The 27075-nt window shown below is 50.4% G+C and overlaps 7 protein-coding genes across 7 annotated transcripts; all 7 read right to left on the minus strand.

The window, feature by feature from the left end:
- Positions 1-2960: 2960 nt before the first annotated feature.
- On the minus strand, positions 2961-4324 carry MAA_01710 (uncharacterized protein; the record flags this gene model as incomplete). Its single annotated transcript, XM_007819708.2, has 4 exons — positions 2961-3507; positions 3559-3605; positions 3664-3827; positions 3886-4324. 4 exons carry the CDS (start codon positions 4322-4324, stop codon positions 2961-2963), a joined length of 1197 nt encoding a protein of 398 aa, XP_007817899.2.
- Positions 4325-6777: 2453 nt separating this feature from the next.
- MAA_01711 (Beta-lactamase-like protein) lies at positions 6778-7699 on the minus strand (the record flags this gene model as incomplete). Its single annotated transcript, XM_007819709.2, has 3 exons — positions 6778-6836; positions 6901-7167; positions 7207-7699. The coding sequence occupies 3 exons, from the start codon at positions 7697-7699 to the stop codon at positions 6778-6780; spliced, it is 819 nt and encodes a 272-aa protein (XP_007817900.2).
- Positions 7700-8789: 1090 nt separating this feature from the next.
- On the minus strand, positions 8790-10400 carry MAA_01712 (3-oxoadipate enol-lactonase; the record flags this gene model as incomplete). The annotated part of the gene is made up of 1 exon (XM_007819710.1): positions 8790-10400. The coding sequence occupies one exon, from the start codon at positions 10398-10400 to the stop codon at positions 8790-8792; it is 1611 nt and encodes a 536-aa protein (XP_007817901.1).
- Positions 10401-11956: 1556 nt separating this feature from the next.
- MAA_01713 (Orotidine 5'-phosphate decarboxylase, active site protein) lies at positions 11957-12858 on the minus strand (the record flags this gene model as incomplete). Its single annotated transcript, XM_007819711.1, has 2 exons — positions 11957-12621; positions 12702-12858. 2 exons carry the CDS (start codon positions 12856-12858, stop codon positions 11957-11959), a joined length of 822 nt encoding a protein of 273 aa, XP_007817902.1.
- A 738-nt stretch (positions 12859-13596) lies between these two features.
- On the minus strand, positions 13597-16183 carry MAA_01714 (Fungal Zn binuclear cluster domain containing protein; the record flags this gene model as incomplete). The annotated part of the gene is made up of 10 exons (XM_007819712.2): positions 13597-13646; positions 13709-14175; positions 14259-14527; positions 14585-14653; positions 14727-14765; positions 14818-15379; positions 15436-15616; positions 15684-15792; positions 15864-15909; positions 15984-16183. 10 exons carry the CDS (start codon positions 16181-16183, stop codon positions 13597-13599), a joined length of 1992 nt encoding a protein of 663 aa, XP_007817903.2.
- Positions 16184-17991: 1808 nt separating this feature from the next.
- On the minus strand, positions 17992-19348 carry MAA_01715 (DOMON domain protein; the record flags this gene model as incomplete). Its single annotated transcript, XM_007819713.1, has 3 exons — positions 17992-18372; positions 18441-19237; positions 19309-19348. 3 exons carry the CDS (start codon positions 19346-19348, stop codon positions 17992-17994), a joined length of 1218 nt encoding a protein of 405 aa, XP_007817904.1.
- Positions 19349-21616: 2268 nt separating this feature from the next.
- MAA_10598 (uncharacterized protein) lies at positions 21617-22996 on the minus strand (the record flags this gene model as incomplete). Its single annotated transcript, XM_011412316.1, has 1 exon — positions 21617-22996. One exon carries the CDS (start codon positions 22994-22996, stop codon positions 21617-21619), a length of 1380 nt encoding a protein of 459 aa, XP_011410618.1.
- Positions 22997-27075: the final 4079 nt, after the last annotated feature.

Raw genomic sequence — 27075 nt, forward strand, 5'->3', positions numbered from 1 at the left:
TATTAATATATATTATACTAATACTTAACTTATAATTTCTAGTATTAAATATTATAAATATAAAGCTTTAAAACTATAAAAGAAAGTAAAGAAACACAAGTAAATAGCCGGCTAATTAGCCGTAAATATTAGAGTTTACAGGTAATAACAGTAGTAGCTTAATAACTGACGCGACGAGCTGGTTGGAGTTGACACGGATCGCATTCAAGGACTCGACGCAAACCAAGTGCTTCGTATTGTTGCGGGATAACAGTTTTCCTGCCTCCAAGTACATGGCACGACTGATCCTCTAAGATCTCGTGGAAAGCCGAGGACCTTGTCACAGCTTCGCGTAATATAACTAGGGGCTTCGTCGTTCCTGAACAACTCGAATCCTTGAGACTCCTGTTCACGCCACTTCTAGTATCCTTCCAGCAAGGTTTTTCGAATACCACTATAATGGGACCCGCGTGATCGGTATTGTCTTTAGCAGCCTTGATCTGGCCGTGTGCGTACTTTGCCAGAAGCTTCTCTGGTCCAAGAATTTGCTCCGTAGTAGACAGAGCCTATACCCAAGGGCGTATAAGGAAGTCCAAGTACATCTTTTAGAGTAGCGGGTTGCAGCGGCAGGAGTCTACTCGTAAACAGAGGTAAATCCGCCTGGGCTGGGTGCCCCCGCCAAGTGAAACTTTCCTTTCTGCCGGGAACACATTAGCAGCCCGTGATTTGAGACCTGCTCAAGGCGTCGTTCAAGTGTATTGGAACTTGTTTGGCCGTCTTTACAGCCTCTCTTTGCGTTGAAGATGCTTCTAGTGCTTCTTTCTGCACAGCTTCTTTTTTGGGACATCATGGTAATAGCGGTAGTGCTGCAAAACGGCGACGGCTTCAAGGATATTATCGACGAGTACCCCTGGGAGATGCCGCCGCACGACAACACCATAAAGATGGCCGTCCAGGCCTTGTTCCACCTTGTGGCACGTCTCGTCTGTCCGAGGGTATCCAGCAAGGCGTCGTTCATCCCGGTCTTAAGTGTCATTCCCGTTATTGCCTCACTCAAACTCGGTTTGCATGGCTGCTGAGGCACTAATACTATCTAGCGCGACCACCTGACCCTTTATTTGTAGTGGCAAAGTAGACGCTGCTATTTATATACTTGAAGCAATTTATATCCTGGGCTGTAGTCGTCAATTATTTTGGGTATCTACCTACTTTGCCTTTTAGATTTACAAGGCAGCCCTTGTCTATGAAGCCTCTCGAGTTGGCCTGTTATCGCCAAATGCAAAATTACAGCCCTATCATGGTGTTTACTATAGACGGTAAAGTAGAAATTTTTATATAGCGTGTACCTTGAAGCTTTCTCGTATATAAGAACTCTCTGTATATAGGTTATAGTTGATTTCTTTATAGAATTTTATTTTTATAATAATACCTAGCCTTAGTACTTTATAATATTATAATAGCTATTTTATATTATTATAAAAGTATAAATTATATCTTAAATATAATAATAATTATATAAAAGCTTAAAAACCTAATAAAAGCTTTAAGTATTTAAAATAGCCTTTTAATTACCTTTTAATATAAATAAAGGTTATTTACCTTTTAAGGCCTTAAAAAAAACTAAGAACTTTTAATATTAAAGTAAATTATTAACTAAATATTAAATATTATTCTAAGCCCTATAATTATAGCCCTTATCACACTATTTCTAAAAAAGCTGCGAAGTGAAAAGCTCGGGGCTGCGTTTTACATTGCGACTGAAGTCACTAAGTTTTTACAAGACATCAAAACCTCAGCCCAGGCGGGGGAAGCATTTGAAAAAACATATGCGTTTCTCGATATGCATCTCGCCGCGGTGCAAGCGATCATGGAGGATAGCATCGAGGTCGAAGAACTCGTAGAAGCTCTTCTACCTTTTTTCAAGAAAACTGCGACTGATGAAAATGCGAAAGACGCCATCGCGTTCGCGTTTTTTCTCAAACACAGCCTAGGGAAACGGCGGGATGAGGAGAAGCAGACAGAGACAGAGTAAGCCTAAGCGGATCTCCTCGCAATGGCAGGAAAAGGTGTCGGTTTTGCAGCTGGATAGCTGCCCATCGTGAAATGATCAGTCAGGACGGTTTGTCAGAAGGGTCTGGGAACGTGTTGGGTTTGGAGGACGGACTATTCATGGTACAAGGCCGTTCCGAGAGCTTTTTTGCCTCCCACGGGGGTTTACCTACTCGGTCCGGCGGCGGAGGTACCACACAGGTAGAAAACAGAGGTTTCTAGGATAAATCAGATGTATGGAATTCAACAAGACAGGAAATTTGTGTGTCTAGCTTTATTTGCTGCAGTTTTTCCCACGCCAAGTGATGACCCTAAAGCATGACACCTACAGCCATCTCCGTATTCAGATGTTATTTGAAATAAAACTCTAAAAGTCTCGTCATTTATTAACGTGACTAATGTTAATAATAATTTAGCTGGTTTAACTGAATTCAATATATCGCCTGCCATCCAAGTTGCAGCAAACCCTTTCCGCAAAGGGACGATTCTACGCAGTTACCTTGTTGTGTACTGTTGTTGTCAGGCCGCAGATAGAGAGAGTGTCAACTGGTAAAAATGCAGGGCATCTATAGATGAGAGCCAAATGCGGTTTCATTATACCAGGCACTTGTGGAAGTGGCACTTCCCTTTTGCTTGGCGGAGATATTGCTCTCTGGCTCAACGGTTAAATCCGATCACGGTCATGACCACCGCGCTCTGGGCGCTCTCTCATATAGTCGGGTGACATTTGAAACAATACTCCAAGATAGGATGCCAACACATTTGCAAAGTATTGTGTCACGCAGAAAATATTCTTCATCATCCGTTGTAACATATCCCCAGTGCTACGGCCAGTGATTACTCATATATTGCACAAGATTTACAGAATTCAATTATTTCAACAACATCCCCTCAATCCCCCTTGAACCAAATCTCATCAGGCCTCATTCCATCTATACAAAAAAAGCAGCCAGCCCAGCAACAACAGCCACAACACTATATCCATTCACAGCCGCAGCAGCAGTCGGGATTGCCGAGCCAGTCCCACTCGGCATATTCGTCCCCGACGCGGTGCCCGTCGCGCTCATACTACCAGAAGGCATCATGGTGCCCGTCGCGTTGCCCGGCTTAACAGCAGCAGGGTACATGTCGCACATGGGATCCTCCGCAGCCTTGGGACAAGTCGACTGGTCGATACAGATAGACTGCAGCTGGGGACCCTGCGCCTTCACAACAGTGGTGGGCGGCCCGCAAGCAACGTTGAAAACAGAGTTGAGCGAGTCGGCAATGGCGGAGATGTCGTCCTTGGCGACGCCAAAGGAGGCCGCTGCAAGGCCAACCTGCGTCACAAAGTAGTCCATCTCTGGCTTTCCCAGGCCCATGAACTTGTGGACCTCTGCCATCGAGGCCTGCCCGTTGTACGCGTCAAATCCGGCCATTCCTTGCATGCTGCATCCTGTGAGGCTTCCAAAGAACTCGTATAGATGCGTGAGGAGGAAGCTTTTTCACGGGGTCAGCGCGGCCTGGAGCAGCAGAGAAGAATGTACGTACTACTGATGGCTTGTATTGTCATTGGCGGGCTTGTTCTCTTTCAGGGGCTTTTCCAATCATTAGCACATGTTTACCAGTTGAGTATTGCCAGAACGCTAGACTTACTGCCGCGCCACCGCCGTCTAGAAAGTTGACAGACTCGCCCATTTTTCCGCCAGTATTGGTTGAGGCAAGATCGCCGTTAAAGTAAGGAGCGAGATTGACCTTTTTGCCGTCAATCTCGCCGGGGGCGAGGATGCCAGGCACAGCATTGTGGTTAGGCATGGTGTCTATGTGCTCGGATTAGCACCCAACTGAGAAGACTGAAATGGGATAGAGGGCTTTTACAATTTCCAATAACGACTGTGTTTACTAATAGGGTCAACAACGTAGCCTGATTTGTTGCGTTATTCGTCTTTAGCAACGCGGTCGTGTAATAGTCGCAGATGCTTTGGTCCTTGGGGCGCTGAGCGTCCACGAAGGTGACTGCCGCTGCTAACATGACATTCTTCAACTGCATGATGACTGAACGATTGGAAAGATAATCTGAGTGGCTGATCTTTTGGTTGACCTTGGTCTTTGACACAATATGGACGACGTTGATGTTGGGGTATGGCCTCAGAGAGTGTGTGTAGAGGTAGAGAATGGAACAGGGAGATGGGAGACGGGACATATGCCATCTGTTTTCATGACGAGCAGGTGGCTGCCACGCCCCTTCAAATATGGTAGACTGAGAGTGGAACAAGGGGCTGGGCAAATCCATGCTTACCTTTGTGCGAGCCTTCATGACGTTCGAGTCTACGCTAAGACTAGGTTGAGGTTTTGGAACTAAGTGACCTACATTGTCGTTGCCTGATCTGGAATTCCGCTTGCCACGCCAAGGTGGTGGCATATGCGTACATGTCTTTGCCTCAGACGCGGAAGGACTATGCCTCCTGGGAAATGGGACATGGCTTGAACAACTAGGATAGTCGGCCGAATGGTCTGACCGGCTCCCTTGGTCTTGAGTCTCGGACCTCCAATTTTGGATCCTGGCTGAGGTATTTTGACGATACCTACATGTCGCTGACGGTTGATGGTGTAGACGAAACCTGACAACTCGCTACCTTTGTCCTTTGTCTCCATCGAGACGCTTGTTGCCTTGAATGAAGAACATCCTCCTTCACTGACACTCCTTGTAGAGCACGACTAAGCATAGTAGTAGCGCAGGTGCATCATGATGCCGTCAGTTCAGAGCCGAGACTGAGCTAAGTTGACACTAGCGCCTCCTGAGCAATATGATTCCAAAGGCCACACATATGTCTTACAACTTGAGCTTGAACTAGTAGGACTGCTTGGCGTTGGCTGGTGTCTAGTCGACCATCCGCTCGCATTTGACGCCGACGTCTCGTAACATATGGCCAGAGTAGGCGCAGAGTAATCCTTCAGCCACAGCTACGACAACGAATACTCGGCTCGCAACACATCTAATTTCGTCACTATCAGTCAAGGCAAAGCCACCAACCTGCCACTCACCGTTTCCAAAAGGGGCGATTTCCAGCAATGACAGGCCGTGTGGGGAAACACGGGGAATAAATCACCCAACCCAACATCAATGCTGTCACAGCAGGTCTCACCAGCGCAAAGCCGCGTGCTCGGTCCTTGTCCTGGATTTTGTGGAAACTTCCATGTTCCACCCCCGGATGCTCGCCTTCCCGCGCGGCGGAAGCAACGCTGCCGACGCTAAAACGGACGGATGGCTTGTTGATTCAGGACCGACGGGCCAATGGGCGCCGGGGTAATCAAACGGCTTGCACGACGTTTCTCGGGCACCGCCCATGCGTGTGTTTGTGTCGTCAGTGGTTTGCGCGGGGGTGCGGCCCAATCCAACCGCGTCTGTCACACCGTCATGTCCGCTTTGTTTCTTGTGAACAGAAGCAAAAAAGCCGATTGGCACGGAAAAAAGATTGATCACGGGTCTGGGTTCCCTCTCTCTGGCCTCGAGTGCACAGAGGCCCGTGCCACGCCGTCCCCCTTGGCCCCGCCTTTGGCAGGTGTAACCGTTGACCTGTTGGGTATGTTGCGAAAACAACAGTAATTTTACACAGCGGAGTAAAGTTATTTCAAGAGGCTTGGGCGCCTGTATCCCTCTGAATGTGCGCAGGTCCAATTTTTGTAACGGGCCAGGGTTCTAGCTAATAATAAGTAACTAAGATTTTAAAGATATATAAGTATATAAAAATATATTAGTTTATTATACTTAATAATAAAGTATTTTTAAGTATCTTTAAGTATTATAAAATAAGTAGGTTGAATACATCAATTGGACCTGCGCACATTCAGAGGGATTGAGCAAACATTCTGATATTGATGATGACTACAGAACTTCGTTGATGGCCCCAAATACCCGGGAAATTGGCTCGGGGCCTTTTATACTCCGTACCCTCCCTGTTTTAACCCCTGAAGACCCCTGCTGTGACTCTCAACCAAGCCCTAATTTGAGCCCTAGAAAAAGCAACCATCGTGACCAACAAGTTACAACCTTCAATTATCACCTTTCTGACTCAACACAACCACCACTCCTCAAGCTGAAGCTCAATAAAGTCTGCCGTGGCAGGTTCGTACTGTTTGACGAGAAAAGTATCGCACTCATCGGTCCAGCCACCCCGATTTGCAGAAGCGGCCATTATCCGAATATATCCACCTTATGTCAAGTGTTCCAAGTATTTTATCCACCTCGTGTCCTTTTTGCTCTTGACAAAGCAGGGCATTGGCTAATGTGGCTCAAACGATGAGTCGATGACATGGACAAATAATTGCGCGCAATACACTGGCATCTGCCAGGTTCCAGGAAGTGTACCGGGTTTACGTCCAGTGTCATTGCAGCAAGAGTCAAAAAGGCACGCTTGAAAGCTCAATATTGAAGATGTTTAGCCAAGACACACTTATCAGCCTACTGTTGAACAAGACGTGTGATTTGTCCTGGAGCCCTTGGCTTATGCTGCCTGCTCGAGCCATGTGAGATGCAGTGCAGAGGAACCCAAACCATGTCTGTAAAACACCGTCCAGCACATCGTGTAGTACATATGAACCAAAAGGTATGCCTCTGAATACAATACAAAGTGCCAAAGAGTGGAATTTGCCCCCGTCACTTACACGCACACGCATACATGCACCCAAAGTGCGGTGTCATACCCAGCGACAAACAGTTTACACGACAATCATCAGCAAGGTCTTACATGTTCAACTAAAATGGACTTTTCAACGGTACATGAACCAATCGATCGCCCGTTGTCGTCGGCTTCGGCAGTCGTCCTGCCCTGATATTAATCTGTAAAGCATAGTGAATCAAGCGCGGTTCTTTCAAGGTGGCGTCTCTCTCACTCCTCCAAGTCACAAACTCGTCCTGCGAGGTCCCGTCTTTGAGGTGTTTGTTCTGTTCCCGCTGCTGGCTGACCGTCATGGCCGAGATGGCACGACCAGCCCTGGCCTCGGGCGGGTAGTCATGTCCAGTCCATATCTTGACATGCGGTCCGTGGCTGAGCAGTTTCTGCACCGAGTTATACAGCTGTGTCGCATCGCCGCCGGGGAAGTCGCAGCGTGCGGAACCGACGTCGGCGTTGAAAAGGGAGTCGCCGCAAAAGATGTTGTCTTTAATTCAAGAGTTAGCAGTAGGGAGCGCCTCGAGACCGAGTTGCGACCTGCCTTGAATCTTGTATCCGACGTGGTCTGGCGTGTGGCCAGGGAGGTACAGCACAGTTGCATTTATGTTGCCAATCTTGAACTCCCCATCGTCGTCAAATAGCCTGTCAAACGCATTTTCATAGTCGTCGACGCTATACCGATCCCCGAACCGCTTTTGCACCTCGGCTATGCGCTTGCCAATCCCTATTTCGGGTCGAGAGCCTTGACTTTTTTCAAGCTGGTCCTGCAAGTATGCTGCGGCAGTGAGGTGATCGGCATGGGCGTGTGTCTCCAGAATCAGGTCTACTTTGTAGCCCTTGTCTTTAATTAAAGCGAGCAAACCATCTGCGCTTTTCGTACTGATGCTGGCGGAGGCAGGGTCAAAGTCCAAGACGGAATCGATAATGGCCGCGCTCATAGTAGACGGGTCTGCGACGACATATTGCCAAGTTCCAGTATTTGGCTCATGAATATCGTGAACTGTGATCATCTGGTCCATCTTTGCTGTGCGCCGTGGGTCGCTTTTGATATATGATGATGCGCTGTCTGTGGTGCGATATTGGAATACAATGCCGAGATGGTTAGAGTGCAGAACTAGTTTACCGATGCAGGACAGCAGGGCACATTTTTCCGAGTCTTTATAGCGGCTTTTAACATGTTCAGCGCCGCTTGGGTACCTCCCGAGACGGAGCAATGCGTCAAGGTTCAACACCATCAGTCGCCGAGACGCCATCATGATCGGCGACCACAGAAGCAAAGGCTCGGAAATGTCAAGCCACCCCAACACGGCTCACCCACCGATGGCCGTTAAAGCTAGGTGGCTACCCGCTCCGCCAACCGTGACTTGAGGTGGCCGTGGTGGAGTCGGATGAAGACCGATCTAGACATGAAGCCACATGGTGTGGTTGGACCTGAGGTTCTGGTAGGGCACACGAGGTTTCCGATACCCAGGCCATGCCCAGTCCGATTGCCGTGCATGATGGGGGACGGTGCGGGCACCCAGTGAAGCGTGAAGCGTGTTGGGCGTGCGACATGAGATGATCAGATTATCCCCGCGACACCGTACGTCGTGTCGATGACATGTCTGGTGGTGTTTCGCGGTCAACAAGGAAACTGATTTCTGAATACGCAGTGCATCGTCTCGTACTTTCCTTACCCTACAATCGGGCCTCAACATTCGACCTTGACCGATTCGCAGCCGCATCGCCAATGTGCCTGGGTGCTGCCTGCCTGATTCTCTGGTCTCGCGTGGAATTATCCTATTGTTGCCCAAAAAAATGACCATGTCGCAGCTAAAAGAGGGCAGCTCCTTCCCATCAACAATCCATGTCCTGCTCTAGTAGACTGAAGTTGTGGGGCCATTTTCAAGGAGACTCATCACTTATATACATACAGAACAAACTTCTTCGATAAGGCTTTCTCACAGTATAGACCAGAAACAAAGAGCAGCTGTTTGTCGCACGAACGAATATATCACTTCGTCTAGGTACTAGATCTAGTCTTTACAAAATAAAATGAAACATCCATTTTGAGATTCTAAATCGCAGCGAATCCTTTCTATTCCAAAACAAGTCTTCCTGCACCCAACATCATAGGTAATCTTTCACCGCATCGTAGAATGCATCCGGGTCCTCAAACATGGGAAGGTGTCCCGTTGAAGGCACAATCCTCAACTCGGCGTCGCCCTGACCCAACAACCCCCTGAATCCCTCCATGGCCTTGACAACTGCACCTTTTGCATCAGTTTCCCCTACCACAAACAATCCAGGCACACTACAGCTCTTCATGTCCGGCTTCATGTCGTAGTCCCATAGTGCCGTGCAGCTGTTTGCAAACCCGTCTACATCATTCCCTGCCAACATGTCTGTCATTTCCTGCGCGGGATTCTTTTTCTCCATGGTTGTAGGGTGAAACCAACGCTCCACGGTTTGTACGGCAAGTTTCTTGATACCCTGTCCGGCGTCGCCTTGCGCGATGGCAACGCGATCCTTCCATGCTTGTGTGTTGGCCGGGCTGGATGTGGCGTTGAAGTCACAGGCGATGAACTTGCCAACGCGAGTGGGGTTCTTGATGGAAAAGTTAAGAGTAGTTGCACCACCCAGAGACACACCGATCATGGCGTGCAACTTGGGAATTCGGAGAGAATCTAGAATGAGTTTGAAGTCGTCCGTGATCATGTCGAGTGTTGCGGGAACGGGCGGTTGCGGGATGGCGTGTCGTCCGCGGGTATCGTAGCGGAGAATACGAAGATCTGGCCGGTTCTTTTTGAGAGTAGCAACAAAAGAATCCCACATGTGGAGGGACGTGAGAAGGGAGTTTGAGAACGCGACGGTGGGAGCGGTGGGTGAGGGGTTGCCCTCGAGGCGGTAGGGAATGTTCAGGGAGTCCTTGGTTGTGACGTATGACGATATCACAGGGTCGGAACCGGGCGTGGTTGTGGTTTTCCCGTCAGTGGACGTAAAGGCCGCAGACGCGGGGAGTTCTGATAACGAGGCAAGGTCTCTAGGGCCAGATCCAAATACATAGAACAGAGACCACGTTTGCCGTCCTTTCGAGACGACATATTTGCTGAACACCTCTGTGCGCCATTGCGTATCCATAGAAGCTTTATGCTTCGCGCCTCCCAGGCCGTTCTGCTTTGTGTAGTCGTGTAAACAGAAATACACGACCTTTCCAGGGTCTTCTAGACTCGACGTCTTGAACAGCCGCGATCGCAGCCAGCCGGGCACTTCCGAAATCAACTCGGCGTGCTCTTGGACAAACCACTTCTGATACTGGTGTCCTGCTCCGTCGGCCTCGGACACAGTGATACTCACGGCCACGGTAACTATGCCCTCGGCCTCCTCGTCTGTCAGAGTCTCAATGGATGTGAAGAGAGGCGATTGCTTGGTGTAGAGCAGATCGTAAAAGTAACGCTTGACGTCAACCTGGCCAATGGTGTTGGCTTCGCGGCTGGAGCGGTTTTCTCTCAGGGTAGTGTAAGTTTCCGTTTCAAGGTGGTTCATTGCTGTGACATCGTATACTGCCATGAAGGCAGGCTGGTCATCAGAAGTGGCTTTATAGCGAAAGCCATTGGGAAATATTTTGGGAAGCCGCAGACGAGTCGGACCGTGTTCATTATTGTACCACTCGTGGAATTGACTCAGTGAGAGACCCGGCTTGGGGGTCATGGTTACGAGCAAGATACCGGGAGGAGACATTGTGACGGCTTGATGGAGCTCGAGGTTTGCTGGATGAGTTTGGGTTGGTTGAGTACGTGAATACAGTTGTACAAATCGGGCTGGAGATGGAGGGAGGATGGCAATTGGCCGTTATGATGCTGTTGAAGATGAGACTCATCATGGACCTGGATATTTCATCCAGCCAGTGGCAGTGGATCCGATGGATCGGGCTCAATCGGGTCGGCAATGGACTTCGGGTTTGTCGTCATTGCTGGCTGTTGAGGTGTGGAGGGGTGGAGGGGTAGAGGGGCAGAGCACTTGGAGCGTTGAGGGGCAAAATATTTACCCCACGGGTCTGGTCAAATCTTCGAACGTACCGGAAGCATCGACAGCTTTTTTTACATCTGCATGCTGTAACTTGCATCATTCCCAGACCATTCATACCCTCCTGCTGCAATTCGCACCCGCAGTAGGAAGCATGTTCGCGACACGATAAAATAGCCAGGCTTCTAGCCGTATTCAGGGTTATTTATACCGCCCTCGAGACAAAAGCCACTCGACGATGGTCTCTTCGGAACATTCCAAGAGGAAAACATGCTTCAAATAAGCAACCACGCTCTCGAAAAGTTGCAGCTGGTCGGTATTTCTCGGAAAGCCTAAGCCCATACCGTCAACACAACCTCAACCCTTCCACTCTCGAAGAGTGAAGCGTGTGGCGCCGAGCTTACCATCCAGGACAAATGCGCGTGCTCCATGTTTAGTGGATTCCTTGAAATGTCAACCGACAACGTTGATTGTGATTTCTTTCGGTCCAATGGTCCCCGCGAGCATATTCTGTCTGATGATAGCCGCATCTGGGCTGCCTCGACGATCCATGTCAGCGCACAAATGTTCAATGCCGATATGCTCGACCCGAAAGGACTGGCATATTCGTTCGCATTGCGTTCCCTTACCAGACCCTGATCCTGCGATATTTCCAATGACTGCCGGCCTGGCTTCATCCGCATCCTCTGCATCTTGTTTGCGCGTGCTGCATTGAGACCTCGACACGATGTGTAATAGCCCACAGAGATGCAAGGAATATTGCAGGGAAATAAAGAAAGAAAAAGAAAAAAATCAGCCTCGGTCCCGTAATACCAAAAGTAGCGATGAATTTAGTCTTATTCCGTAAGGTTTAGCGCACGGGAAGCTGCCGTGGGAGTAGAGTGCACCCTCGAGCCCAGTTGCTCATTGTTGTACCGAGTAATCTCTGATGCGTAGGCTCGCCAGGACGATATTTGATAAAGCATCTACCAGAAACTTCTGCAATACCAATCAGCTCTATCATTAGGCCGAATAGCACAAGATTGGCCATGACCCGCCGTGGCGTGCATAATTGCCTAACTTTATCACGGAATGACAAACCAATGGCTTCCTGCATGTCATGATGCTTAATATCTACGCATTGTCGACATCACTGAAGCGGGCAATCATCGTCGCCTGTTGCGGAATACAAGAGGCGGCCATCAGACTAAAGATGTAGAGCGAGACCCGTGTATTCCTCTTGTTTCCTCCTACTCAAAAGCGCAGAACATTCCAGTCCAAACCTTGCATCATCAGCAGCCGCCAACTCGCTGCAGATATGCCTTCCACCCCTCGTCCCTGTACCTCTTGGCCGCGGCAACCGCATCTCCAGCCGCGTAGATGCCACGCCCGGCAATGATAAAGTCGGCGCCCCGGCCAACCGCCTCCGCGGGAGTCTGGTACTGCTGGCCGAGCTTGTCCCCACGACTCCCCAGATTAATCCCCGTGGTGAAGACGACAAAGTCCTCGTCGGGCCCGGCATCCCGGGGCTGCACCTCTGTCAGGGCACGCGTGGCCACAAAGCCAAACGTGGACTCGGGGTGGCGGCGCGCCAGACTGACGCATTGGCTCGTGTACGACCCCGTCGCCAGGCTTCCCTTGGACGTCATCTCCGCGAGGAGCAGGAACCCGCGCTCGCCACGGAACGGGAAGCCAGGATCCGTGACGGTCTGCGTGAGAGCGTCGACGATGCCGTCGCCGCTGAGGATGCTGAGGTTCACAATGTCGGCCCACTCGGAAATGCGGAGGGCTCCGTTGTGGTACTGCTTCTGGACCGTGTTGCCAATGTCGACGAGCTTGCGGTCTTCGAATATCATAAAGTTGTGCTTCTTGGCCAGCGTCTTGAGACCTTGGATCGTGGCATCGCCAAAGTCTCTCACGACATCGATGTGCGTCTTGAACACGGCGATGTATGGGCCTAGATCTGCGGGTCGCTTGCATCAGCTTCCCGGCCTTTTTTTTTTCTTTCTTCTTAAGTCTGTCTCATCCCGAACGAACCATCTGCGCATTTGAGCAAGCTTTCCGTATCCTCGAGATCAGCCGAGATAACCAAGTTGGATTTCTTGAGCTCGGCGATTTCGAACAACTTCCGCGCAACGGGGTGCTGATGCGCGTGGCCTCTTTGGGCGTACGTTTTGCTCGACTGCGACGCCATTCTGTGTGTCGCTTCAAGACGCTGGCTCGGGATGGATGCGTCTGCTTGAAAGTAATTGCTGACCCGAAAAGGAGTTTGGAAGAGAGAGTGAATTTGGTGGAAATTGCAAACTTGGCAAGAAGGGTACAGTGAGGCAAAAAACTTATTTTGTTTCAATGCTGGTCCCTGACTTGACTGGCAAATTTTTGGGTGCGACCAGAGGCCTTGTGCCACTTTTTGTGGACAACCAGCGTCTAGTAATCCACACCATGGTTCTATTGTAAAAATTCGCAGCATACGCCGTCTGGATTGCTTCAAACGCCTTGCTTCGTTCTCTTTGCTTCCACTTAAGCCTAGTGTATAAAGTAGCACTTCAAAACTTATTCAGCATAATGTTATGCGCTCCTTTCACCCCATCCGCTGCTGTGATAGTTTGCAGCCATGAGTCGCATTACTCATTCGGATTCCATTCGTGAATTTGAGCACAATGGAGGCGAGATACACAAGGAGGGAACCGTATAAGAGCCAAGCTGTCAATTGCAAGAATAGCTCGCCCCTCAGAAGCCTTAAGATTATATGCACCAATATTGATTACAATTAGCAACCTGAATAGTAAATTTTGAGATATTCCCAGTAACATGATGTAGCCCACCAAGACAACGCCCGTATCCCAGAGACAACAACGCCAGGTTCAGTTCCGCGCAGATATGCGGATGGAATATAAATACAAGTTCGGACGTGTTGCGATTGTGGGGTGGATCAGGTCATCATGTCGGAGAATGCAACCGTGAAAACGGCTTCAACATCAACTGCGATAATATGTTAGCTCACAGCGATGTCACAATTTTGCAAGCATCGTGGGTACGCTTACTCTTCATTCCGCGAATAGCTTCGAGCACATTTGCAAACCCGTCCAACGTTGCTATAACGTCCTGCAGAGCGTGGCGGAGTTCGTCCACTCGGCGCTCGAAGCTCGTCGTCATCATGTCGCCAGCCTCTTGTTGATGCCTCAAATATAGTCGATAGAACTGCATCATCATTACGTAACTGGCATGCATTGCGCAGCACAAGATTGTCGGGGTCATTCGAGCTGGGACAGTAGTAAGGTTCTTGTCAGGGTATGGTAGCTTCTTCAGTTGCCGAGATACCTCCAACGCCGATTCGACGCACACCTCCGCAGCCTCATCAAATGTGAAAGGCGATGACTCGGGCGGGTTGGTTCGTGGAATAACATTGTCCGTGTCGGGAACAAAGTCTGGAGAACTCAAGTCGCAATGGTTCATGCTAAATAAAGGAATATCGGAAAATGCGTGGTATCTATGCAGTCGAATTCTAGCACTATGACAAGTTTATGTCAGTATGGGCTGAAGCCGCCGTGGTCTAGTCAAGTCGGATTATTTCCTCTCTTCCAACAATCATACCTGGAACTCCTAATGGCTGCAATACTGCGCATCGTTTTGGCAACAAGCGGCTCACTCGCTGGGTCTCCGTTGGTAGGAGACCCTTTGGATCGCAGGCCAGTCTTGGCACGTTCAATCAATTGTACGGCTCGGGCATCTAATGCTGCTATTTTCTCGGACTTGGAACGAAGTAAGTCTGGGTCGGGCTTTGCGCATGGCGGCACTCCGGCTGCTGCAAGTCGAACAGTCGCAAAAGACACCTGAAGAGACGCGATATACAACGGCCAGACCTGCGAGATTATAGTTAGTGCCTACTAGGACATGACTATGTAACAGTCAAGACTCACCTCGGGATCTCCCTGTATGGTGGGATATGGAGTGGTGTAGAGACTATCATCCTCCATGATAACGGATGCCTATTGAGCGGTCATTTTAGCAAGTCGGGAAGCGGAAAGTCGGCAGCAATTGAGGAACAGAGACACGACTTACGCTCTGTCGAACAACGGAGCAGAGTTGGGCTCGAAAATACTGTGCCATGTCAGCAAAATGCCCACAATGGATCCTTGAATACAAAACCTACACTCATCCACCAGGCTCTCCTTTTAGCTTCAGAATATTCGTCCTCATAACCGTCTAATTTATGGAGAGACATATTTCTTGCCATGATTAAGGCCTGACTAGCTCTTGTGGTCATTTTAAGCATATTTCCTCTTTGAGTATGCTCATAGTTACTTAGCAGCAGTAGTGCAAGCAGTCCTTCGAGAATCACTGGAGTTCCAGGATGTAACGGAAAGCGAGGGATTGGTTGGCCTTTGAAAGGAATTGGACTTGGGTGGCCACCAGGAGTGTCGTCAATGAGTTCAGAGTCGGACTCGACACACTCCAAAGCCAATTGGGCCAGTTTATGAGCTATTGATCTTCTTAGAGGTTCCTCGGTTGACATTACGGGTGTAGGTTCCTGGTCCGGAAAGGGGATCAGAGCCAACATGGCTGATATAGCCAGGGCCAGCGGCGAAGTCAAACTCAGAGGAAAGCATCCCTCAAGACTCGTGATCCGTATCGGATTATCAGGGGTAACAGGCCGAACGGGAGGCGGGAGGATTGGAAAGTACTGATGTAGGTAAATGTAGTAGGCATTCAATCTGTTGAGGGGTTAGCAATTGCGTCGTTGACAAGACGCAACCAATGGTACACATACATAGCCTGCTCACTGTCATATATTCTGACAGCGTGTTGCACAAAGTCCTCGGCTCCAGAATCACTGGTTCCGAGACTGCCAGCACCATTCTGCAGATCTAACTCATCGAATGAGAGCAGCCTTAGTCCCGCGCCAGGTGAGGTGAGGTGATCAATCTCGCTCAGAGGAGGAGAGGGGAAAGCTGCAATTTGAGATTAGTTATCAACGCCCCGAGTATGGATGGGCTATCAGTCTTGATAAACACTTACCGAGATCAGGTTGTTCATTGGAAGTAGATTTCGCAGCCACATTTCTCTTCTTGCGTGAGCCTCCTCGGCGACTAGGCGTGTATGAGCATTCCCGGTTTCGAATTCGACACTAAAGCGTTCACAAATTAGCGTCTTGAACAACGCAAACACTGAGGAATAGCCATGATAGCTTCGACGCACCCCGTGGCACGGCTGGTCCCCATCGCAGCGAATCCTCGATACGCGACTGTCATGTAACTGTTAGTACAAGGCTGATACAAGCCACCGGGCCTGACCTCAGTCTACAAAGAGAGAACGAACCAAGCCAGACATGCTAGTTTGACAGGTCCGCGACCTGCCTTCCGCTCCGGCTGACCCAACTTTGGCATCGCAATGGTTTGAGGTATCCTAATCGAATAATTCAGATCAATATCGATGGTGGTTTGTAGAAGTCTCAGTTCGTCGAATGAGTCGTCAGATATAGAGGCTTTGTCATGATTTAAGTTCAAACGCCGCGGCATTTGGCCACCATGACCTGACTGGGCAAATGACGCATAAATGTGGGGCGGCCTCCGGCCAAAACGGGCACGGCTTGTCGGTCGCGCCTTCCGTCCATATGGCCTGACATCACACAACATTGTAAAATCAGACGCCGAATCGTCTTACGATGCGATGGCAAGATTGATTATGCGGTCGTTTTTTTTTTCAAAGTGCTGGTTTCAATATATACCGTGTTTTTATGAAAACGTTCATCACGTATTCCGATCTTCAATTCAGTCTATTCAAGTTTCAATGGGTAGAATTGCCACAATGCCCGAGGCGCCTGCGTCACGAGCCCCTTACCAAAGCTAGACTTGATCAGAGATTCACAGCCGGCCTCAGCTTTGGAACGAGAGAAGGAGGCGCAGACGATCGAGCCCCAACCTCAACTTCAAGCGTCAACGGCTGATCCACGGCTTTTGTCAAGGCTTCCACCCCATTGTAAGCTAACTCCTTCGGCGACTCATGGCACCAACCGTCACTAACAAGCGGAGGCTCAAAGATGGTTCACCAACAAGGGCACGGGCATCGTGTCCATCCTGCTCCACAGCCTCCCACTTGACAACACGAAACTATACTGGGTATCGGTCGTCATACTCGCGCTGAATGTGCTGCCGTTTGTCTTAATTTCCATCATAACGATTGACGAGGACTGTGGGCAATTACATGATGCAACACCCGGCTGTGTCTCTATTTTTGGGTGCTATACCCACGGAGTTGCTACAATTATTACAATGATTGCACTTGTTTGTGTACTAGCGTGGGGTAACTGGGCTCTCGAAATGGTATTCCGCCCACAAAGAAACAAACCCCTTTTACCCACCACAATAAAGTCCGGTTGGTCTCCTCATACCGGGTTCTGTGGTGGATTGACACTGTTTTATCCGTCCTAGTATGCTATTTGGTGCCATTCTTAAAGTAAGTTGGGCTTTTCAGCTACATCTTGGCTATTTGACACTTCCTTTTCAGTAAGCCAATACAACATGGCCAGCATGGATGTTCATGGCCCCAACTACCCTCCATGACAGCTCTGATGACTGCCAATCGCTCCCACTGTTGTAGCGTCCGTCCGCCAGAGCTGCAGCAATAGCGCAAGCTTTCGCTGAAATGAATCAGAGACACGGGCGAATTAACTTGTTATAGGCCACGTTGTGCATTGCGGCTTTGCTTTGGGTCCTGGTTGGTGGTCTTACCGTTCACGGCTCCGTGAGCGGCCACAGCTTCGTCGCGCCTAATCTCGATAAATGGCAACAAAAGCTGCCGCTGAAGAAACTCCCTTACAGTATAAGCATATATGTATAAGATTTGGAAATGACATCATTTCAAGCTTTGCGGATACTCGATGAGAGGGCCGCCGCATAATGTCGACTCGTTGAATGCAACATCGAGCTTCACCTGATGCAATCGGCGTCTTGCTCGTACGGTTTCTTTGTATGACTTGAAAGACCGATTTTTTTTTTTTTTTTGCAATAGGACCGATATCGTACTGGGTGCATCGGAGTACCCAATAGATTACGGCACATACTAAGGCCAATCTAGTGGTATACAGTGGCTCTACGATGTGATCGATTTGTCTCTGCATCAAAATATAACGACGGACAATACATCAAGTTTAGCAATATAGATACTACTACTAATGCCCCTGTTCCAGATTAGGGTTTATTATTTCGTGCTGGTTTTCTAGGGCACAGCAACAAGTTTTGGGTACGTGCTGCACACAATACAGTCATGATGATGGGTCTATAATAATGTCGTATTTTCAACAAATGATGCATCACAAGTACATTCCCTAAGGCTGTGTGGCCGCAGACACAGCTCTGTGCATCTTATTATCCCTGGGACTTCCCGCCGGCGCTGCTCTACGTCCCGTCCGCCACACCTTGAGCAGAACACAAGCAATATACGCAGCAGCAACCACCGCAACCACAACGCAATACGCAACAATGAAGGCGTGGTTATCAGTCGTAAGACCAGCGAGCTGCAGTCCAAGACCGCCATTGATCATTCCCAGAATGATGAGCGAGCGGCCGTACCAGATGTGGAGGTAGCTGATGATGCCGCGCTGCTTGTGCCTGAGATAGTGTCGGTGATGGAGGAAACCCAGGAAGGGTTGTAGACTGACGAGGCAGACCAAGATGATGCCAAGCTGCGAATGGCACTGCCTAAAGAACTGTGACGCCGGCGTTAGCTCAAACGTATGAGGAGAAAACTCGAGCATGCCTGGGAGGGAAAGCATACCAGGTCCGTCCGACGGGCGAGAGTGTATCCGACTCCAAAGCCCGCCCACATGGCCAAGAATACGATGAGCTGCCAGCCGGCATGGATGGCCCATCGGGCCAGGAGCGACATCAATATCGCGCCGATGGGATACCCAAGCACGAAGACGACAGACATGATGATGCCGTGGGCATTCAGGAGCGTCTGGATGGGGTCGGCTTGCACGACGACAACACCGCCGCCAGGTGCTGACCCTGCGCCAGAGCCAGATGTAGAATTCCCCGCGTCGTCGCCGCCGCCGACGTATGGATTCCGGTCCGACGAAATAGTCGCCTTTGAAAAGTCGACGGAAAACAAGGCATGGCCGTCATGATAGCCGATCTGGGCGTCAAGGTCCCTCGAGCCCAACGAGCCGCCATGCTTCCACGCGCTCAGCCACGCATTCGACGAGCCCAACATCAACTTGGAGCAGCTGCTGCACTTCACATTCGCAATTATCCGGCCGTCCATCTCGCCCGACCCGGCAAGCAGCTCCACGCCCGCATTGGTCTCGTACACGGGCATGGCGTGGTTCAAGCCCCGTCTCGTGCTGAGCGTCATGTTGCCCGCGCCGTCAGCATACACGACAAACATGTCCGCGCCGCTCATGTGGTCGCCGATGCCCAGGCCAACCCACTCGTAGGACGTCTTCGCGCGGATCTGGATGTAGACGCTGCCGGAGCCAGAGGAGGCAGCGGCTTCGGGCACGCCCCATTGGAAGCATACTTGGCCAGGGACGGGGCAGTAGGATGTGGCTGCGGCGTAGGCCGCGCCGGCTTCTTTTTCATTGTGCAGTCAGTACAAGTACATTTGACGGCTGGGAGAGAGAAGAAACCAGTTGAGGGCTTACGCAGTGCGGCGAGCCCGGCGACAAGAGCGGTGCCTCTCATGATGTTAGTCTCGATGACGGTGCGCTCTCGCAGACCACTTCTTTCTTTTGCGGATTTCTCGCGATCAGAAAGAGCAGAGGAGCAGGCAGGTTGTCACGGCGGTCACACAGCCGCAAAAAGTCAGAGTCCTTGGACAGCCATAAATATCTCGGTCTTGCGACACTCATCCTTCAGCCGCAGCGCAAAGGAAAACACAGCAGACTCTCGTAATTTCTGAATCGTCATTTCTCGATTGGCCACCCATTTCTGTTAATAGCATACTTGTAATACGGCAATTGGTGTTCCGGCTTGCCCCCCCATGATAGCTGTGCAGCCCTGGGTGGTGTTTGCCGGGCCAGCAGGACGTAACTATTGGGTCATTGCCGTGTGTCTCCCGCGACGCTCTAGACTCGGCATTCAGTATTGACCCGCGTTTGGCTGGATTGGCTGAGATGAACAGGCTGGGTTCCTCCGTGCCGGAGCAGCGTGTTCCCGGGGCGCTGGGTTCTAGTCGCCGTGGCGCAGCGAACGTATGGTATTGGGCCAAGTCAGCCACAGGAATATGGGATAGCAAGCGTGTAGACGGGCGGGCCAGCGTAGGTTGTAGTTGTTCAGAGCTGGTTGTGTTGGGAGGTTTGTGTTGTACCGGCCGGTGGTTTGCGCTGCTTGGGCAAACAAAGTCTGTCGGAATCGACGACGCAACGGGATCTCCCTGCGCTCGCTGGCATGGCTCCTGAACTTCAGTACAAGCGGATTTCTTGAGCCCAATCATGTCCGGTCCATTGTCGGCAGCCGGCTCAATCGACGGGTTGAGTTGTTCCTGGCATCGATCTCTAGACAACTCAATGACAGAAACCCGTCCTTCACTAATACAGCACGGGGTAAGAATCGATGCAACACAAACTCCAAGACCACAGCTCGCTTCTCTTCTTCTAAATGAGCTGTCAACCGGCTAGATGACATGAGCCTCGTAGATGAAGCCACAAGCTACCCCTACATATGATGGAGATGAACATGGAGGCAACACTCGACAAGAAACAGTCAATGATAAAGGAATAGTGTTTTTTACAAAGTCTCCGCTTGTCCCCCGTTTTTGTTTCAACATGGCCAAAATCAGCACCACTACACCACATTTAGAACGCCTCAAGTAAGTACCGAGGGAAAGCAAGCCCTCTCTGCCACAACTAAGATAAATGCAGTTCTCTCTGGCCTCTTTCCTCCTCACACTGAAATACTCTCTTGGTGAGAACTGACAGGATAGGTTCAGCAAAGAGATTGTGTCATTTAGACGCATCACATCGTCAAAGGGTGCATCCGCTTACAACAGTGAGTCGTACAGATGGCCATCAACTTTGTTTACTTTCAACGAGGATATGGCCCAAAGTCAAACCATGGTAACAAAAGAAAAAAGAAGAAAAAAGTAACCTTCACTTCCTTTAGCCCAGAGTATCCCAACGAACATGTTTCTTTTCCGGGAGCACATTACGGCAGAATTTCTCCAAGACACACAAGTCCAACCCTGTTCCGTGGCCCCGGGATTAGGCCCCCAGCCGTTGGGGGGAAGCAGAGGCAACGACAGCGTAAAGGCAAAAAGGTTTGCTGCATCAAGTACGGGGTAGTACGTGGTAGTAGTAGTACTACGTAAATTTATCTCCAAGACACGGCACAGAACCGCTTGCCGTCTTTCTTGATCCCCATCTCCCGCAATGTCTCATCCAGCCACACAGCCATCGCGGCATTCCTCATTCCTCACGTACCGCCTGCATGATTTTCGACCCTGTGATTTATCGCTTGGCTGGACCTGGATTGCTTGCTGCCTACTCCGTACTCCGTACTCTGTAACACTCAACACCAGTCTCACCTGGATGCTCTGTCAACCTGTCTGAGAAAACATGCACTCCCATTGCTCGACATCGTATGGGCTCCGAGGCAACACATCAATGCAACCATTCTGAATTTTCGGCTGAGACAAGTATTCCTGATTTGTCTTCTGCAGCCTTGTTCATTCATTGGGGTTGTGTGCTGCGATGATGGCCGCAAGACATGGTCATCAACATCGCAGGCAGAGGCTAGAGTCTGTCGTCTCCAAGGGTCACAAGTACCATGGTGGCCATCATTTCTTCCGGGAACATTTGGCCCTGGGAAATCGCAAGATCCAGTCGCTGCGTCGGTACTTTCAGGGCCGCAGGGTTTGCAGATGCCAACCGACAAATTAGCAAAGAGCCCGTCTTTCGTGGGGCAGTTGACCGTTGCCATGCACGGCTTGATTCACATATTAAACTCGGAGCTTCATCTCCAGTACTGCGATGACTGCGCCAGAGGCAGGGTAGCTTCAGTTGAGACTTCTAACCGTCCAGTCCAAAAAAAGTGTGTTTCTCCCAGTGAAACATGACGGCCAGCCATTTGCGCCAGCTCCTTATGCTGCATGTACTTGGCTCGTCCATTCAAACGATATGTCTTGAGTTCATCGAGGACATCACTCATTCCAGCAAGTTCACCGCGTGTTGGGGGCCGCAGGTCTGAGGGCATCACCGCGGCACTCCACGCAACATGAAAGATGAAGGATCTGGATGGCGCCCCGGCTAAAATCTGAGCTGGACTTGCAGGCCCAACGCCGTCTCTTACATGACGTTCAAGAACCAGGCGTCGGTAGTCTTTCAGTACTTCTGGCGCATCAGGGTCATTTGGGCCTGCCCATACGGGAATGGAAAATCTATCGCCGCTCCAGTCGGCATCATATGTGACAAACTCTGGGTTGTCTCGGTCCGATCCAGACGCCTGGTTATCAACTGCTGCAGGACTGTGTACAGCCACCCTTTTGGAATGCAGCATTTGTCTAGCGCGAGATCTCGACCAGCTCTCCATCCGTTCATCTTCAAAAAAACTAAAGACCTTTTCCCCACTATTCATCAATTCCTCTGGGTCAAGATCTTCTGACGTCGAAAAGCCTTCTTCCATGGAATCAGGTTCGAATTCTAGCCTCAAATGTCTCAGACCCTGTAAGACGCCGGGGCTGCGCCGCGTCGATGCGCTTAACAACGCGTCTTGGATCCCGCGCTCTTGGATGGCCAGTAGTTTGAGGAATTGAAGCAGTCGCGAGATCAACGGCCCGGATGATCGACGGGGAAGACAAGTTAAGGTTAGAGAGAGCAGGCGTGGATTCATATCCGGTGTGAATGTTTGGGGATAGGCCCTCTCTACACGTCGTAGAATGGCCGTTTCGGCCAGAAATAATCGTGCCAAGGACGACAATCCCACCATTTGCAAACTCGGTATATTCGTTACGAGAGAGTGGTGAATTCTGAGCACACGTAGGTTGGACGAAAATACGGGCCTGAACAAATGTGCTGCGCCCAAAATACCGTCCAGGTTAGACTTGGGTGGCCAAGCCTTGCGGTAAGTCCCAACGTTGGGGAGCAGAGGCATGGAATCGCAAGCCAGGTCTTCTATATAACCATTGGATATACGCAGCAGTTTTTGTATGCCATGGGCGGAAAGGCGGTTATATGATAGACGAAGATGAGTGATGCCTGTGGAAAATAGATAGTCGTCAGTTCCTAGACGGCTTTGGTGTTCTTCCGACATTGCTTCTTTCGCGGCATCGGCACTGTCTCTGCGCACCGCTTGGTTTCCATCCAACCTATGAACTTGATATTCCTGCAGCGCCATGTTAGCATGACTAGTATAAGCCGGGGCGTCGACAAAGTATCGCTCTGGGTGACAAAAAGATCCACTAAGATCAGACTCTTGTATGCAGAGAAAGTGCCCGTAGTCAGCTGTTCCCCAAGACTGTGTAACTATTTCCCCTTCAACTTGGAAATGGTCACTGGTACGCAACTGTGAAGCAGGCAAACCCCAATCTTTGAAAATCTGGACCGCATCGTCTGAAATCTTGTTACTGCCCACATCTAAGCTCCAAAGCTGAGGTCCAAATCGCCTCATTAAGAAACACAACGCCGAGTCGTCCAGCTCTCTTCCTCTCACTTTCAGTATTCGCAAAGCCGGCAATAAATCCGACTGGACCAGCGAAATGAGCGAACCCGGAAGATTGGATATGTCCAAATATATCAGCTTTTGGAGATGTGGGGTGCTGAAGAACACGTTGGGGAGTTGACAGGAGCAGTCTTGAATGGAGAGAATACGAAGATTATTCAGACCAAGAGCTGCCGAAGGTTGGGTTCCTAACAAGACTGCGTGGTCGATATCAGCATGACCGTCAAGAAGAATGGTGTTCACATGGGGCAGCAGTGTTAACGCCCGCTGCAAACTGCTTGTTAACCTTCTTTCATTTTGGTCTGATGAGAAGTCGAAGGCGTCCTTGGCAAAATGTCTTGCGTCTAGAGCTTGAACAAGGTCTCGAGTTGCACGCCCAACCCGATCAAGCTTATTGAATACAAAGTCAAACCACCAAGTTAAATCTAGAGTTGAGCAACCGCGTGGTCAACATTGAGTTCCACCAAGGAGCCGAGGAAAGGACATTTTCCTTGCCTGTAGCTATAGTGGCTGGGATATTCTACACACTCACCATCTCCCGGATCAAGACCAATGCGTCTGACCGAGCACAAGAGGTCGTTCCACAATCGCGGAGCAAAGATGTGTCGAAATCGACGACTGACCAGACACAAGGAGCGACAGTCGTCAAAGTCGCAGAATGGAGCAACCAAAAGGAGCCAATCTGTTCCGGCGGTAGCTTCTTGATATGACGGTAATGACATGCCCACACGCCCACAACGTATCAACAATACTTTGTGCACCAAGTCCAGTGGTAGGGGCAGGGCGTGAGTCAACGCCCTTCGACAACCGTTTTAGACGGTTTCGCGGTCGTAGGTACTATCGACCGTATTGGAAAGGGCCGGTAGACAGTCTTGGATCAAACGCCAAGTCCTCGCGTCGGACAGAAATCCAACGTCGCGCTCGGCAGAGCCTGTGTTTGAACAGAGCGAATGCCGCAAAACTCATCCCTCCGTCAGCTCCTGTAGCCATTCGCCATCCGCCAGTAGGTAGCCGCAGCAAACACAACCAAATGCAAATGATAAGCTGAACTACAAATGCGTAAAAGGAAGAACTGGCCTTAGCAGAGGCGCATGGCTCTGTGTGGCGTGAGATGAGCCTGTTGAGAGACACGTTAACTTGCTGATATGGCCGGTTGACATTTGAGCGAGGGCGACGACGAGGGGCATCGACAGACAAGCTCGGGGCGTGGCATAAAGGCATCTGGTACGTATCCCGGCGCTACGTCACTTCGGACACAGTCCTGGTTTGTGCACCATTTATGCAAAAGCGGGCTTGGAAGTGGGTCTACGCAATGTAATCCGCATCGACATTTTAATGGAGTACTGTGCCCTAGGCAGCTACTTAAGCACCTGGCCAGAGGAAGCTTTGGGCGTTTTCACCGTGCCTCTCAATACTTCGAGGCCATAGAGAAGTAGCAAGGCTTGTTGGTTCTTTCATGCTACTCCATACATGAGTAGTTTGCGTAGGACGCTTTACAATGATTATTGAGCTCCACACCTAGTAATTTTAGATGCGCATGAAGTGTGCAATTTTGTACTAGTAATGCACCTAGAATCGCGCAACAGGTTGACACCTGACGGCAAGTGGAACACACTCTGCGGCCACCGCCGCCGGTCAATAAGAGGCAAGCGCGAGCGTCTCAAGTCTGGTGCCCAAGTGGGCTGAGGTCTGGTGTCTTGCCTGCAAGAGTTGCATCAGCTTATGCACCAGCCAGGCCCCTTCAACAGGGCTTGTGGCCGCTTGCTCAGAGCAGCTAGAATGCAGGCGACTTTTCTCGGTGCCATGTACGGAGTATTTTTACAACTTTGAGCATCGCTGCAGGACAAAAGAAAAGACGGTGCTCTACCGGACTCAGATGAGCACCACACGCTGCGAACCACTGATCGACCGATCTATCACCCATGTCCCAGGCAAATATCTAATCCACATACTTTTGCTTTTCCACTCTATCGAACTTTGTCGATCCACAAGTTAGGCACGCGGACAAGACCCGACTACAGGAGCAAAATTCCATGTCGGAACATGGGAATTCGTCCCCATGGACTTCTGCAGGTATGGGGAATTGTCAGGTCCCTGGCCAAGCGCTAAGCTAAACTATGATCAACAATAAATGATCTGACGATGTACCCGGCTCAGCTGAGGCACTCACGCCCTGAGCCATGGCCGCCCTCCGTCACCACCGGAAATATGACAGGTCCGATTTGAAGCTATGGCCAGCGTGCATCTTCTGCATCCGATAGCGAATTCCCGAGGCTGCCGCAGACCACTATCAAGTCTGATAGATCCCACGCCTAAGTGGATCGCCCGATGAATGCTTTTGATTGTGACTCGAGATGGCAGCGGACGATTAGCCCAGCCCCAGTTCGCCTGATGGCTTGGACTCGGGCGTACCTGAATGCCTAGCCAACTCGAGATGAGAAACATATTGACAACTTTTGACCCCGTTCGGGAATGACGAGCACCCACAAGTGCCCTCGCAAACGCGCCCTCGCAAAAGAGAATATCCAGCGAGATCGCCGAAACACAGCCATCGAGTCCTCTGGCCAAGGTGGACTGGCAGCAACCCACCTTGACCAGACGCCGACATCCCAGGCCGAGGGCGCTTTGTGATCTTTGCTGCCGGTTCGTGGCACGGCCCTGGAGCACATACTCCCGCCGATTCAATCGCGGTCACTGCTGTTAGTTTGGGCGGAGCCTCGTCTCTTCCCGTCCGTCTCCACGAGGAAGCGGCCGTCTGGGTCTTAACCTTGCACCGATGCCGTACTGTCCAATACCCGGACCCCGTTGCTTGACAGGTTTCCTGTCCTGGCTGGCGGTCGCTCGTCGGCCAACTGGAGCCAGCTTCAAGTCCATGCTCTCAAGGTGGGGAGCGGCATGCTTGGATGGCTCTTCTCCTGAAGGCCGCTCAAAGTCGGGAGACTAAGCTGCTACAGCAGATCAATCAATCACCGAGAAGAATTGAAGTGCCATTGCGGAGATGTCAGGCACTGTCCTCATTCAGATTTCTTCTACCAATGTTCTCAGTGTGGCGTTCGCCCAGGGGGCCTAGTCGGGCTAGGTCTCGTTCATGTTGTGCATCCGACAACAATCATGTTCATGTTGGGTGATGGCATATGATCAGGGTTCCCCAGATTTTCTCAGCCACCATCGACGGTTCAACTACCCAGAGAAATAGTGACACAACCGTCAACGCTTATGTTGTGAACATGCACCGTCAGTTCTAGCCGCAATTTCCGATTCAGCTGGGGGGAAAAGCCAGCCACCAAGGGGGTGGTCCGGTGACAGACCCTGTACTAAGTACTGAAGTATACTATCGTTGCTTTGCGGGAGCAGTACCGAGTATTCTCGCCAGCCCGGCAGTTTGGCACCTGGAAATACATATGCAGGTTTAAATGCCCTTTTTTGACGGATGATAGCCCTTCGAGTTCCCAGAAGGGGCTCAAGTGCAGAATCCGTTTGAAACCACTACAACACCTTGGAGATGGACCCAGGAAGGGCACATCAACACACTAAACCCTGCAATGTGCCTCTTTCTGCAGCTACGAGAGGACCAGGAACGCGAGCCATTAGCCGCAAAAGAAAGGGTGGAGTACATTGTCTTTGCTGTATTAGGACCTGCGTTTGGCACAAGATGCTGAGAGACAGAGCTGCGGAATAAGGCCAGGTATGACTCTAGAGGAAGGTTTTTTTTCCAAGTGGTTACGTCCGGTCTTGCGCAATGAGGCAAAACTGCA

Source organism: Metarhizium robertsii, assembly GCF_000187425.2.
Source record: "Metarhizium robertsii ARSEF 23 chromosome Unknown MAA_Scf_1, whole genome shotgun sequence".
In the NCBI taxonomy this organism is placed as follows: Eukaryota; Fungi; Ascomycota; class Sordariomycetes; order Hypocreales; family Clavicipitaceae; genus Metarhizium; species Metarhizium robertsii.